The following is a 15,230-nucleotide window of genomic DNA, read 5'->3' as shown; positions in this document are numbered from 1 at the left end:
GTCCACACTGTGAAGTATCCTCCCCTGTCCACACTGAAGTATCCTCCCATTCCACACTGTGAAGTATCCTCCCATTCCACACTGTGAAGTATCCTCCCTGTCCACACTGTGAAGTATCCTCCCAGTCCACACTGTGAAGTATCCTCCCTGTCAACACTGTGAAGTATCCTCCCAGTCCACACTGTGAAGTATCCTCCCTGTCAACACTGTGAAGTATCCTCCCTGTCTACACTGTGAAGTATCCTCCCTGTCTACACTGAAGTATCCTCCCTGTCTACACTGTGAAGTATCCTCCGTGCCCACACTGTGAAGTATCCTCCCATTCCACACTGTGAAGTATCCTCCCTGTCCACACTGTGAAGTATCCTCCCTGTCCACACTGTGAAGTATCCTCCCTGTCCACACTGTGAAGTATCCTCCGTGCCCACACTGAAGTATCCTCCCTGTCCACACTGTGAAGTATCCTCCGTGCCCACACTGAAGTATCCTCCCATTCCACACTGTGAAGTATCCTCCCATTCCACACTGTGAAGTATCCTCCCTGTCCACACTGAAGTATCCTCCCATTCCACACTGTGAAGTATCCTCCCATTCCACACTGTGAAGTATCCTCCCATTCCACACTGTGAAGTATCCTCCCATTCCACACTGTGAAGTATCCTCCCATTCCACACTGTGAAGTATCCTCCCTGTCCACACTGTGAAGTATCCTCCGTGCCCACACTGTGAAGTATCCTCCCATTCCACACTGTGAAGTATCCTCCCTGTCCACACTGTGAAGTATCCTCCCTGTCCACACTGTGAAGTATCCTCCCTGTCCACACTGTGAAGTATCCTCCCTGTCCACACTGTGAAGTATCCTCCCTGTCCACACTGTGAAGTAGCCACCCAGTCCACACTGTGAAGTATCCTCCCTGTCCACACTGTGAAGTATCCTCCCTGTCCACACTGTGAAGTATCCTCCGTGCCCACACTGAAGTATCCTCCCTGTCACACTGTGAAGTAGCCACCCAGTCCACACTGTGAAGTATCCTCCTGTCCACACTGTGAAGTATCCTCCCTGTCCACACTGTGTTGTATCCTCCCAGTCCACACTGTGAAGTATCCTCCCTGTCCACACTGTGAAGTATCCTCCCTGTCCACACTGTGAAGTATCCTCCCTGTCCACACTGTGAAGTATCCTCCGTGCCCACGCTGTGAAGTAGCCACCCAGTCCACACTGTAAAGATACTGATCCTAGCCTAATCTCCATCAACACTAGCTGATAAATAGCTGCCTGCCTGCCTGATTGCCTGCCTGCCTGCCTGCCTTTGCTCTGCCTGCCTGCCTTTGCTCTGCCTGCCTGCCTTTGCTCTGCCTGCCTGCCTTTGCTCTGCCTGCCTGCCTTTGCCTGCCTGCCTGCCTGCCTTTGCTCTGCCTGCTCTCTGCTTCCACTGCCATGAACAGCTTTTGTGCCTTGAACAGCTCTGATGACCACTGCTGTCGTGTGTGTCCCTTGGAGGGTGTGTGTGTGTGTGTGTGTGTGTGTGCGCGTGTGTGTGTGTGTGTTGGCATGCTTCGCTGGCAAAGCAGAACTAATGCTGTTTAAGTATAGATCCTCACAGATCAGTGATGAGGGAAATGAGGCCACAGAAATGGGCAAGACATGCACACACCACCCATCATTGAATCTGGCCCAATGGCAGCATGACAGTATGTTGTGGGAAAGACAACGTTTCCTTTGACTTCCATGAACCAATGCTCCTGTTCCACTTATCTCATCTATCACAGTGGTCTTATGACTTAACAGGAAGAGACTCACCCTCTGTTGCTGACTGTGGATTTCTTCAGGTGGACATAGCTGGCTGGGAATATACCCTGCTGGATGGATAGGGCAAAAGTGTTAAAAAGAGAGTAGCAACTGAAGACCATAGTCGTCTACATGCATGTAAACAGTATGTCCCACATGTTGCATGTGTGTCCTGTGTTGTACTTGTTATGCTTTGGTTAACTGTAATGTGGAGTAGTTGTTAGAGGACTAGAGCTGTGTTGACAGAGAAAGACTACTGTAGCAACAAGCTACTCTTAGATTGTGGCTATTTTAATACTGCTCTAACTCTCTCTGACACACACACATACACTAGCACGCATGCACACACACAAACACAGACACACACACAAGCTGCATATGCAGAAGTGCCAGCCCAATTGTAGCTGAGCTGGGGAGGACAGAACAGTGCAAACTGCCACCCGTGCAGTTCCTCTTTTTGCTATAATCTGACAGGTGTGATGAATTGGCCACAGTAAGCACAGCTGATTGTGGCAGCTCAGGGAGAGTATGAGCGAGGGAGTGTGGGAGGAAGAGTACATAACAAAATGGAGGCGTGTTGGTGGGGGACTGTAAATAGCTCATGAAAGTAGTGAAAGCAGGACGGGCATTAGCATCACATAAGACCTTGAGAGATCTGCCAGGATTGTGAGAAGTTTTTGTGTGTCTTTCTGGAACAGTATGTTATCTGACATAACTCTAGATCTTACTGACTTTTGACTTCAGGTCGGTTTCAAAGAATGATGAGACAAAAGAGGTATCTGTAGCCTGGTCACAGATTTGTAGATCAGTGCCTTATCCCTCTGTCCAGCACTGTCATGACATTGTAGATGAGTAAACCACATACAGATCGGGGACCGGGGCCAGGCTAAGGCATCACTGGTTTCCCAGCTTATTAAGATACTGACTGAGTGACTGGTATCAGATGTCAGACATTTTGATTTGGAATATGAAGCCAGAGGAACGGGTACGGTAATAGACATGGTTTACTAAACAATCGATTGGATCGGAAGAGGATGTGTCAGTAATATTTCATAATAATTTACTGCAGTGCAGAATATTGATCAATGGCAGAAGCCATGGTGGTGCATTGCTTGGAGGTACTGTACATATTTAGTTCAAACATAGTGTACGCAAGGTACACACATCCAATAAACTTCCACAGCTGCAGGAAGGAACAGTACCACCTTTGGTCTCTTGGCTGTCCCACCCCAAAGGGAGGTCAGCTCCCACTCAGCCCAGTCAAAGTTCTTCTCTGTCCTGGCACCCCAATGATAGAAACAGCTTCCCCCTGATGCTAGGCGAACAAAGTCCCTGCCCATCTTCTGAAAATGTCTGAAACCATACCTCTTCAACGAGTATCTTAAATAAGATAACTCAGTCTTATCACTACCCCAGAGAAATAACAAATAAACTTGCACTTGACTTTTCCTACTAGCACTGACTTTGCTAATAACTTATTTGAGGAAAACATGTATTACTACGACTGTGATATGTGGTTGTCTCACCTAACTATCTTATGATGAATGCACTAACTGTAAGTCACTCTGGATAAGAGCGTCTGCTAAATCAGTGGATCCCAGCATTTTTTGGTTACTGTAGCACAAACTGGTGTATTCCTGAAGTATCCCCTCCTGTGCATTTTACCAGTAGGTCTATGGTCTCAAGGGTCTTCTTAAGTACTGTACCTCCTGTGGATAGGCAAAGTACACCCAGGGGTCCTTGTACCCCCGGTTGGGAACTACAGTTCTAAATGACTAAAACGTTAATGTAAAATGTAATGATACCATAGAAAAAATAAGATGAATACCTGCACACTGTTTGAATGCTCTTTGATTTTGAAAGTAATGTGGTCAGCCTGACAAAGAGACACTTAGTAATCAAAACATTGCTATTAAAATATAGGATTATTTTAGCAGCTGTAAGAGTATTGTCTTTTTACTGTACATATCTAGGGCTTGTGTTAATCAGGCTCAATCTGGAGGAGAAGTGTGCCAGTTTACATGGAGCTGCATGTCAGAACAACAGCTGAGCAGGCTCTCTGGGTGGGATGGCAGGAGACCACATCCTCCTCCCCTCTAACTCTCATCTCCCAGCTAAACACAAACTGCTGCAGGCTTTTATCTTAGATGCTCCAACATATTCTCCTCTTACACTCATGTAGGGTAGCAAAATTCTTGGAATTTTCAATAAATTCCCTGGTTTTCCAGAAATCTTGGTTGTAGGACTCCGGGATTCATGCATGTTCCATCCTGATTCAGGGAACCATCCAACTGGGATTTCGGGGAAAACCAGGAAATTTAAATTCCAGGAATTTAACAACCCTATACTCATCTCATTGGAAGAGAGATGAATGGTGAAAAGTAGACTTGATGCCACAGGCCTCTTTGTATGAGCGGTGAAACACTTGTGGCTGTATTTTAACAACCTAATGCAATGGTACATCTAAGTGCAGGAGGTAGCGGGGTGTGTCAGAAATATTTTCACTATCACAATTACCTGCGCACTTCATGGCATTGACGCAAAAGGGCTGGGTTGTGGGTGTTTCAAGGCTTGGCTCCTCACTGGCCAATCAGAACGTCCTCCATGGCGAAATATGTGGTTGCTTCAAGTTGTGTATTTTATAGTACCTTTTAATGTATTGCCTTGGAATTAACTCCATTTCAGATGTTAGTCTATAGTTTCTTAAATGGCTTACAGAATACAGAAACGAAATAACAAAATGTAAATGTAACCCATTTGTTCTAAGGAATCACATGGCATTCACACTGACACATTGGCTAAATCAAATCAAAGATTATTTGTCACGTGCGATGAATACAACAGTGAAATGCTGACTTACAAGCCCTAGCCAACAGTACAATTTTTAAGTAGAAAATAGGTATTTGGTGAACAATAGACAACTAAGGAAATAAAAAACAACAGTAAAAAGACAGTGAAAAATAACAGAAGCGAGGCTATATATAGTAGTGAGGCTATAACAGTAGCGAGGCTATACAATTCCAGTGGGTCAGAAGTCTACATACACTAAGTTGACTGTGCCTTTAAACAGCTTGGAAAATTCCAGAAAATGATGTCATGGCTTTAGAAGCTTCTGATAGGCTAATTGACATCATTTGAGTCAATTGGAGGTGTACATGTGGATGTATTTCAAGGTCTACCTTCAAACTCAGTTCCTCTTTTCTTGACATCATGGGAAAATCAAAAGAAATCAGCCAAGACATCAGGAAAAATGGTCTGGTTCTTCCTTGGGAGCAAACACCATGGGACCACGCAGCCGTCATACTGCTCAGGAAGGAAACATGTTCTGTCTCCTAGAGATGAACGTACGTTGGTGCAAAAAGTGCAAATCAATCCCAGAACAACAGCAAAGGACCGTGTGAAGATGCTGGAGGAAACAGGTACAACAGTAAAACGAGTCCTACAGTATATCGACATAACCTGAAAGGCTGCTCAACAAGGAAGGAGGCACTGCTCCAAAATTGCCATATAAAAGCCAGACTACGGTTTGCAACTGCACATGGGGGCAAAGATTGTACTTTTTGGAGAAATGTCCTCTGGTCTGATGAAGCAAAAATTTAACTGTTTGGCCATAATGACCATTGTTCTGTTTGAAGGAAAAAGAGGGAGGCTTGCAAGCCAAAGAACACCATCCCAACCATGAAGCACAGGGATGGCAGCATCATGTTGTGGGGGTGCTTTGCTGCAGGAGGGACTGGAGCACTTCACAAAATAGATGGCATCATGAGGTAGGGAAATTATGTGGATATATTGAAGCAACATCTCAAGACATCAGTCAGGAAGTTAAAGCTTGGTCACAAATGGGTCTTCCAAATGGACAATGACCCCAAGCATACTTCCAAAGTTGTGGCAAAATGGCTTAAGGTCAACAAAGTCAAGGTATTGGAGTGGCCATCACAAAGCCATTACCTCAATCCTATAGAAAATGTGTGGGCAGAACTGAAAAAGCGTGTGCGAGCAAGGAGACCTACAAACCTGACTCAGTTACACTAGCTCTGTCAGGAGAAATGGGCCAAAATTCACCCAACTTATTGTGGGAAGCTTGTGAGAGGCTAACCAAAACGTTTGACCCAAGTTAAACAATTTAAAGGCAATGCTATCAAATACTAATTGAGTGTATGTAAACTTCTGACCCACTGGGAATGTGATGAAAGAAATAAAAGCTGAAATAAATAATTCTCTCTACTATTATTCTGACATTTCACATTCTAAAAATAAAGTGGTGATCCTAACTGACCTAAGACAGGGAATGTTTAGTAGGATTAAATTGTGAAAAACTGATTTTAAATGTATTTGGCTAAGGTGTATGTAAACTTCTGACTTCAACTGTACATGTAGGTATGGTTAAAGTGACTGTGCATATATGGTAAACAGAGAGAAGCAGTAGCGTAAAAGAGGGGTTGTTGGGTGGTGGGACACAATGCAGATAGCCCAAGTAGCCAATGTACGGGGGCACCGGTTAGTCGGGCTAATTGAGGTAGTATGTACATTAATGTATAGTTAAAGTGACTATGCATATATGGTAAACAGAGTGTAGCAGCGGTGTAAAGAGGGGTTGGGGGGGGGGGCAATGCAAATAGTCTGGGTAGCCATTTGATTACCTGTTCAGGAGTCTTATGGCTTGGGGGTAAAATCTGTTGTGAAGCCTTTTGGTCCTAGAATTGGCGAGAACAGTCCATGACTGGGGTGGGGTCTTCGACAATTTTTAGGGCCTTCCTCTGACACCGCCTGGTGTAGAGGTCCTGGATGGTAGGCAGCTTAGTCCCAGTGATGTACTGGGCCGTACGCACTACCCTCTGTAGTGCCTTGCGGTTGGAGGCCGAGCAGTTGCCGTACCAGGTAGTGATGCAACCAGTCAGGATGCTCTCTATGTTGTCAGGTTGCTCTCGATGTTTTGAGGATCTGAGGACCCATGCCGAATCTTTTTAGTTCCTGAGGGGGAAAAGGCTTTGTTGTGCCCTCTTTATGGCTGTCTTGGTGTGTTTGGACCTTTCTAGGTTGTTGGTGATGTGGACACCAAAGAACACGAAGCTCTCAACCTGCTCCACTAGAGTCTCGTCGATGAGAACGGGGGTGTGCTCGGTCCTCCTTTTCCTGTAGTCCACAATCATCTCCTTAGTCTTGGTTACGTTGAGGGATAGGTTGTTATTCTGGTACCACCCGGCCAGGTCTCTGACCTCATCCCTATAGGCTGTCTCGTTGTTGTCGGTGATCAGGCCTACCACTGTTGTGTCGTCTGCAAACTTAATGATGGTGTTGGAGTCGTACCTGGCCACGCAGTCGTGGGTGAACAGGTAGTACAGGAGGGAATCAAGTTGCAGAGGGAGGTGTTTAGTCCCAGGGTCCTTAGCTTAGTGATGAGCATTGAGGGCACTATGGTGTTGAACGCTGACCTGTAGTCAATGAATAGCATTCTCACATATGTGTTCCTTTTGTCCAGGTGGGAAAGGGCAGTGTGGAGTGCAATAGAGATTGCATCATCTGTGGATCTGTTTGGGCGGTATGCAAATTGGAGCGGGTCTAGGGTTTCTTGGATAATGGTTTTGATGTGAGACATTACCAGCCTTTCAAAGCAATTCATGGCTACGGACGTGAGTGCGGCAGGTCTGTAGTCATTTAGGCAGGTTGCCTTAGTGTTCTTGGGCACAGGGACCTATGGTGGTCTGTTTGAAACATGTTAATATTACAATCTCAATCAGGGACATGTTGAAAATGTCAGTGAAGACACCTGCCAGTTGGTCAGCACATGCCCGGAGCACACGTCCTGGTAATCTGTCTGGCCCCACGGTCTTGTGAATGTTGACCTGTTTTAAAGGTCTTACTCACGTCGGCTAAAGAGAGCGTGATCACACAGTCATCCGGAACAGCTGATGCTCTCATGCATGCCTCAATGTTGCTTGCCTCGAAGCGAGCATAGAAGTGATTTAGCTCGTCTGGTAGGCTCGTGTCACTGGGTAGCTCGTGTCTGTGCTTCCCTTTGTAGTCTGTAATAGTTTGCAAGTCCTGCCACATAAGACGAGCGTCGGAGCCGGTGTAGTACAATTCAACCTTAGCCCTGTATTGGCGCTTTGCCTGTTTGATGGTTCATCTGAGGGTATAGCAGGATTTCTTATGCTTCCGGGTTAGAGTCCCGCTCCTTGAAAGCAGCAGCTCTACCCTTTAGCTCAGTGCGAATGTTGCCTGTAATTCATGGCTTCTATTTGGGGTATGTACGTACAGTCACTGTGGGGACGACGTCCTCAATGCACTTATTGATAAACCAGTGACTGATGTGGTGTCCTCCTCAATGCAATCGGAAGAATCCCGGAACATGTGCCAGTCTGTGATAGCAAAGCAGTCCTGTAGTTTAGCATCTGCTTCATCTGACCACTTTTTATTGACCGAGTCATTAGTGCTTCCTGCTTTAATTTTAGCTTGTAAGCAGGAATCAGGAGGATAGAATTGTGGTCAGATTTATCAAATGGAGGGCGGGGGAGAGCTTTGTACGCATCTCTGTGTGTGGAGCACAGGTGATCTAGAATTGGTTTTCCTCTGCTTGCGCATTTAACATGTTGATAGAAAATGGGTCAAACTGATTTTAGTTTCCCTGCATTACAGTCCCCGGCCACTAGGAGCTCCGCCTCTGGGCGAGCAGTTTCCTGTCTGCGGTCTAGTGCCAGCGTCCATCTGTGGTGGTAAGTAAACAGCCATAAAAATTATAGATGAAATCTCTCTTGGCAAATAGTGAGGTCTACAGTTTATCATAAGATACTCCACTTCAGAAGAGCAAAATCTAGAGACTTCCTCAGATTATGTGTACCAGCTGTTGTTTACAAATATGCACGGCCTGTGTGCTGATCTATCTAGCTGGTGCAGCGTATATCCTGCTGGCTTATTATTCATGTCATCATTCAGCCACGATTCCGTGAAACATAAGATACAGTTTTTGATGTCCTGTTGGTAGGATATTCGTGATCGTACCTCGTCTAATTTATTGTCCAATGATTGTACGTTGCCGAGTAATATTGACGGTAACGGCAGCTTTCCCACTCGCCTTCTCCGGATCCTTACGAGGCACCTAGACCTATTGTAAATTGCATTATTGCTGAGCAGGGACCAGCCAAACATTGTCAATAAGCAAAATTACATGAATTATTGATGAGGCCTAAAAAGATAATGAATAATTCTTATAAAATTCTAAACAAAACAACTTGTTTTAAATAGGCTATGTCTCACTCACAGGCACCATAATTTCTCCTCTTGGGCATATAACATTAAAACAACGCAGACTATGGAGGGTTTTCCGCACATCCAAACTTTTCACAGTAGCTGGACAAAGATCCAATATAAACAAAGTGAGAATGTCCACTCCCCGTTATGCTGCTCACAAATAGGCCTGTTTTCTGAACATAATCGGAACCATTTTACACATCAGATCGCATTCACACACTCCAAGAGTTGCATTGCAAGTGCGCCACGGACACTGTCACCATAAAATCAGGAAGGTGAATCATTCTAATAAGTTTAGATTGTAATCAAATTAAACAAAAAACAAGCTGTGTTTTTTATTAACAACAACAACAAGAAATGCATGTAAAATCTCATGATATCATAGAGTTGCCAGGATCTAAAAGACACGTGTTGCTGATGAACCAGCCTTTGTTCTAGTAGGTTTAAGGGAGGGCTTGGGTTTTGAACATATGAAACAGAAAACAAGCTATTTTGACAGGTTACAAATAACTTCTAATTACCAGGTTCACCGGCATTCACCGAGGTTCTCATCTTTTGTTTCATGATGGGCATAGACACATAGCCTACATCATGGAGCGGGTTTTACACAGGTCCAAAACGGGACCTGCATGGCAAAAATAATGTTGGCCTGCCTACAATACATAGATAAAAAGGGAATGTCAGCGCACTGTTTCACTCCTCTCAAACTTGATATTTTAATAAAGCTTTGGGGATTAAGATGTATTTCCAAGCGGTCTCAGGAGCCAACCCCATCCTTTATCGACAGTCTTGACTACTTCACGATTGCATTGGGCAGACAAAAAAAACTTCATTGAGAAGACAGGAGGCTATGCTTGCTTTTTAATCAAATCAAACGAAATGGGTTTCTAAATAAGAAGCATACAGGCACCAAAAGCACTACACGCATATGGGCAGTGTGCGTCACGGTTGGATAGGCTGTGTTTCCGATGTCCAAATTCATTGCCATAACCAACTGCGTTACCGCTAAAACCAGTTTTTGGTTGGTCTTAAATATCCACATCAGCGCTGCCTGACATTAGCACTTTGGATCATGTTTCTAAGGATACACTATATAGGAACAGTATATCCGTTTTTCAGGAACTGATATACTGTTAAGACAGGTAAATTGCCGAACCTGGCGTTAGGGTTGGAAAATGTCAGTGCGCCAGTTTTTACATGACAAAATTGCAAACTAACCTGCATTTGACACTGGCACCGAATAACACCAGACAAAAATCGAGCCCTTGCTCTTTAGTAAATTAATAGTATATGTGGGTGGCTCTGTAAGGTGGTGAACTGAGAAAATAAATTGTGTAACTCTTATTGTATGTTAACCACTACTCGTCCAATACAACGCCTCCAGAAATCTAAATGTGTATTGTATTCTTTGCTGCATAGAGGAAAGAGAGACGAAATATGCTTGATTGCACCTAACAACACATATTAATTGCTGCACCCAAACATGCTTACTTTTCTTAGCGTTGTTGTGCTGGTATGGAGGTTTTCTTTAGGAATCAAGTTGCTGTAAATAAATAGCTTCAAACAAACAATGTCTGATAGCTGCCTGGTCTAAAAGGACCCCTCTGCATAATGAAGAGAATATGATTGATTGATTGATTGATTGATATGTTTACCTTGATGGAAGGCTTCTTGGTGGAAAACCCTCTGTACCAGCCTAAAGACAGATTAAAGATACATATCAACCAGCTGAACAAGGACTATAACTATTACCCATAATACACATACACTCAAAGTGCTGTCTTTAGATTAAGGTAAAGTGGTTAAACTTTACAATGTTACTCACTAGTATTCTCTATAAAGGGTCACTCAGCAGCTCTTACCTTCAGTCTTCTCCAGGATCTGCACAGTCTCTCCTATCTCCAGAACCAGGGCCTGACATACTGAGCTCCGGAAGTTGCAGATCACTGAGGAGAAAGTAAAGGGTCAACAATGTTACATTCATGAAGTTATCTCTGTTTCCGCTGTAGCCAACATGTTGTCAAGGTAAAGTTGTGACATCGTTTTTTTTGTGATCAATTGTTTATTTTTCAGTGAAAGGAGATTTCTCAAAGCTCAAATTACACCAAGCTATATTCATCATCACTATATCCCTTTCCCGTACACAGAAACATCAGGTAGACAGGTACCCAGCCTGAGGATGAGATACAGTACCCTGTCCTTTCCCGTATACAGAAACATCAGGTAGACAGGTACCCAGCCTGAGGATGAGATACAGTACCCTGTCCTTTCCCGTATAGAGAAACATCAGGTAGACAGGTACCCAGCCTGAGGATGAGATACAGTACCCTGTCCTTTCCCATATAGAGAAACATCAGGTAGACAGGTACCCAGCCTGAGGATGAGATACAGTACCCTGTCCTTTCCCGTATACAGAAACATCAGGTAGACAGGTACCCAGCCTGAGGATGAGATACAGTACCCTGTCCTTTCCCGTACACAGAAACATCAGGTAGACAGGTACCCAGCCTGAGGATGAGATACAGTACCCATCCTTTCCCCATCAGAAACATCAGGTAGACAGGTACCCAGCCTGAGGATGAGATACAGTACCCTGTCCTTTGTACACAGAAACATCAGGTAGACAGGTACCCAGCCTGAGGATGAGATACAGTACCCTGTCCTTTCCGTATAGAGAAACATCAGGTAGACAGGTACCCAGCCTGAGGATGAGATACAGTACCCTGTCCTTTATATTTACACAGAAACATCAGGTAGACAGGTACCCAGCCTGAGGATGAGATGCAGCAGCTGTCCTTTCCCAATGAGAAACATCAGGTAGACAGGTACCCAGCCTGAGGATGAGATATTTACCCTGTCCTTTCCATTAACAGAAACATCAGGTAGACAGGTACCCAGCCTGAGGATGAGATGGAGAACAGTACCCTGTCCTTTGTAGTAAGAAACATCAGGTAGACAGGTACCCAGCCTGAGGATGAGATACAGTACCCTGTCCTTTCCCGCACACCTGAAACATCAGGTAGACAGGTACCCAGCCTGAGGATGAGATCACAGTACCTTGTCCTTTCCCTATAAACAGAAACATCAGGTAGACAGGTACCCAGCCTGAGGATGAGATACAGTACCCTGTCCTTTCCCGTACACAGAAACATCAGGTAGACAGGTACCCAGCCTGAGGATGAGATACAGTACCCTGTCCTTTCCCGTACACAGAAACATCAGGTAGACAGGTACCCAGCCTGAGGATGAGATACAGTACCCTGTCCTTTCCCGTATAGAGAAACATCAGGTAGACAGGTACCCAGCCTGAGGATGAGATAGGTGCATCCCTCCCCATCAATGTCATGTGTTTTGGTTTGTCGCTGAGCGGTGATCACAGCTTTTTTAACAAGCTGTTTTGTGCAAACATCTAAACAACACAGCTCACCGAACTGTAAACTTGCTCCCCTCCCTTAAGAGTGTAGGCATTTTAATAGGCAATACATTATTAAACAGTCCTGATTTTAATGCAATGTTAAGTTAATTACACTGTCTCTAAATATAGACCCCACACACAAAGCACATATTCTGCTGCTAAGTAGTAGGGGTAAAAGCTCCTCCATCATATATATTTATTTGCATAAATCTTCCGTGCTGAATTGAACTGTGTGCTGACAATGTGTTCTTGCAGCAGCATCATTTCAACCAATGCCCTTAAAATTATACAGAGTACTGCTGGCAGAATATTTACATTTCTTATACATTAAATACATGCTTTATCATGTGGACAAATATTCTGCCTCCATTGTGTTGTGCTATGGAGAAAATGGGGGTTCATGTTTGTAGTAACTGCAAAAGGTTACAGTGAAAACAAGGTATCACATGTGCTCCCTCTCCGGCATCTAGGTCACCAGGCTGCTCGTTATGGCGCACACCTGTCACCATCGTTATGCGCATCAGCGCATTATGACACTCACCTGGACTAGATCACCTCCTTGATTACCTGCCCTATAAACAGTTGAAGTCAGAAGTTTACATACACTTAGGATGGAGTCATTAAAACTCATTTTTCAACCACTCCCCTAATTTTTTGTTAACAAACTGTAGTTTTGGCAAGTCAGTTAGGACATTTACTTTGTGCATGACACAAGTCATTTTTCCAACAATTGTTTACAGACAGATTATTTCACTTATAATTCACTGTATCACAATTCCAGTGGGTCAGAAGTTTACATACACTAAGTTGACTGTGCTTTAAAGAGCTTGGAAAATTCCAGAAAATGATGTCATGGTTTTAGAAGTCTATTTCATCCTTGGGAGCAATTTCGAAATGCCTGAAGGTACCACGTTCTTCTGTACAAACAATAGTACGCAAGTACAGTGCCTTGCGAAAGTATTCGGTCCCCTTGAACTTTGCGACCTTTTGCCACATTTCAGGCTTTAAACATAAAGATATAAAACTGAAATTTTTTGTGAAGAATCAACAACAAGTGGGACACAATCATGAAGTGGAAAGACATTTATTGGATATTTCAAACTTTTTTAACAAATCAAAAACTGAAAAATTGGCGTGCAAAATTATTCAGCCCCCTTAAGTTAATACTTCTGTTTCAGTTTCCTGTCTGTGTGTTGATCGTGTTTCTTGTTTTGAATTATGTTTCATTCATTTATTAAAACACTCACTCTCTGAACTTGCTTCCCGGCTCTCAGCTCACATTGTTACAGAATGACGCCTCACCAAAGGGGCTCTCAGCTCACATCGTTACAGAATGAAGCCTCACCAAAGGGGCTCTCAGCTCACATCGTTACAGAATGAAGCCTCACCAAAGGGGCTCTCAGCTCACATTGTTACAGAATGACGCCTCACCAAAGGGGCTCTCAGCTCACATCGTTACAGAATGACGCCTCACCAAAGGGGCTCTCAGCTCACATCGTTACAGAATGAAGCCTCACCAAAGGGGCTCTCAGCTCACATCGTTACAGAATGAAGCCTCACCAAAGGGGCTCTCAGCTCACATCGTTACAGAATGAAGCCTCACCAAAGGGGCTCTCAGCTCACATCGTTACAGAATGAAGCCTCACCAAAGGGGCTCTCAGCTCACATCGTTACAGAATAAAGCCTCACCAAAGGGGCTCTCAGCTCACATCGTTACAGAATGAAGCCTCACCAAAGGGGCTCTCAGCTCACATCGTTACAGAATGAAGCCTCACCAAAGGGGCTCTCAGCTCACATCGTTACAGAATGAAGCCTCACCAAAGGGGCTCTCAGCTCACATCGTTACAGAATGACGCCTCACCAAAGGGGCTCTCAGCTCACATCGTTACAGAATGAAGCCTCACCAAAGGGGCTCTCAGTGAAACATCGTTACAGAATGACGCCTCACCAAAGGGGCTCTCAGTGAAACATCGTTACAGAATGAAGCCTCACCAAAGGGGCTCTCAGTGAAACATCGTTACAGAATGACGCCTCACCAAAGGGGCTCTCAGTGAAACATCGTTACAGAATGACGCCTCACCAAAGGGGCTCTCAGTGCACATCGTTACAGAATGAAGCCTCACCAAAGGGGCTCTCAGCTCACATCGTTACAGAATGAAGCCTCACCAAAGGGGCTCTCAGCTCACATCGTTACAGAATGACGCCTCACCAAAGGGAAGCATCAGGGAGTGTTTTTTTGTTTTTGTTTTTTGGCGGTGCTGTTGGGTCCTGGTGTCAGAACCGGAGCTACCTGGAAGGCCTCAGCCAGTTTGTTGGATTCCCATGCCTTGGTAGTTTCGACGGGTTCCCCTGCCTCAGCTGGCTTGACGTGTTTCCATACCTCAGTGGGATCGATAGGCTCCCATGCCTCAGCCGGTTCATCATGTTTCTGCGCCTCAGCGGAGGCGACCAGTCCTTTCCTGATCCCCGAGATTGACCCTGTGGTTGGCGTCCTGCGGCTGGAGCCAGCTGCGCCGGGGAGGTGGTACTGTCACGTATGCTCTCTCCTGCGCTCTAGGTCGCCATGCTCCCGCACCTCAGCTGGATCGACAGGTTCCCGCGCCATAGCAGAGGTGACTGGTCCGCTCCTGACTATTTTGGTTTCTTACCCAGTCATCATTGTTTCTGTTTCCTGTCCGTGCATCGTTTGTGTTTCTTGTTTTGTATTATGTTTCGTTCATTTATTAAATGATTCATTCCCTGAACTTGCTTCCCGACTCCCAGCGCACTCGTTACACA

The 15,230-nt window shown here is 44.8% G+C and overlaps 1 protein-coding gene across 3 annotated transcripts in view; it reads right to left on the bottom strand.

Annotated features, from left to right (window-relative positions):
- The window catches only part of LOC112221324 (dedicator of cytokinesis protein 3-like), an 87,204-nt gene that overhangs the window by 53,854 nt on the left and 18,120 nt on the right, over positions 1-15,230 (bottom strand). For all 3 annotated transcript variants that reach the window (XM_042304057.1, XM_042304058.1, XM_042304059.1), the window contains exons 2-4: positions 10,900-10,983; positions 10,693-10,733; positions 1,802-1,860 (exon numbers count right to left, since the gene is read on the bottom strand). In XM_042304057.1, coding sequence (XP_042159991.1) covers positions 1,802-1,860; positions 10,693-10,733; positions 10,900-10,983 — 184 coding nt within the window. The remainder of the gene's footprint in view (positions 1-1,801; positions 1,861-10,692; positions 10,734-10,899; positions 10,984-15,230) is intronic.

This window comes from Oncorhynchus tshawytscha, linkage group LG22, assembly GCF_018296145.1.
Source record: "Oncorhynchus tshawytscha isolate Ot180627B linkage group LG22, Otsh_v2.0, whole genome shotgun sequence".
Taxonomy (NCBI): domain Eukaryota; kingdom Metazoa; phylum Chordata; class Actinopteri; order Salmoniformes; family Salmonidae; genus Oncorhynchus; species Oncorhynchus tshawytscha.
This window is presented reverse-complemented; position numbering and strand designations above follow the sequence as displayed.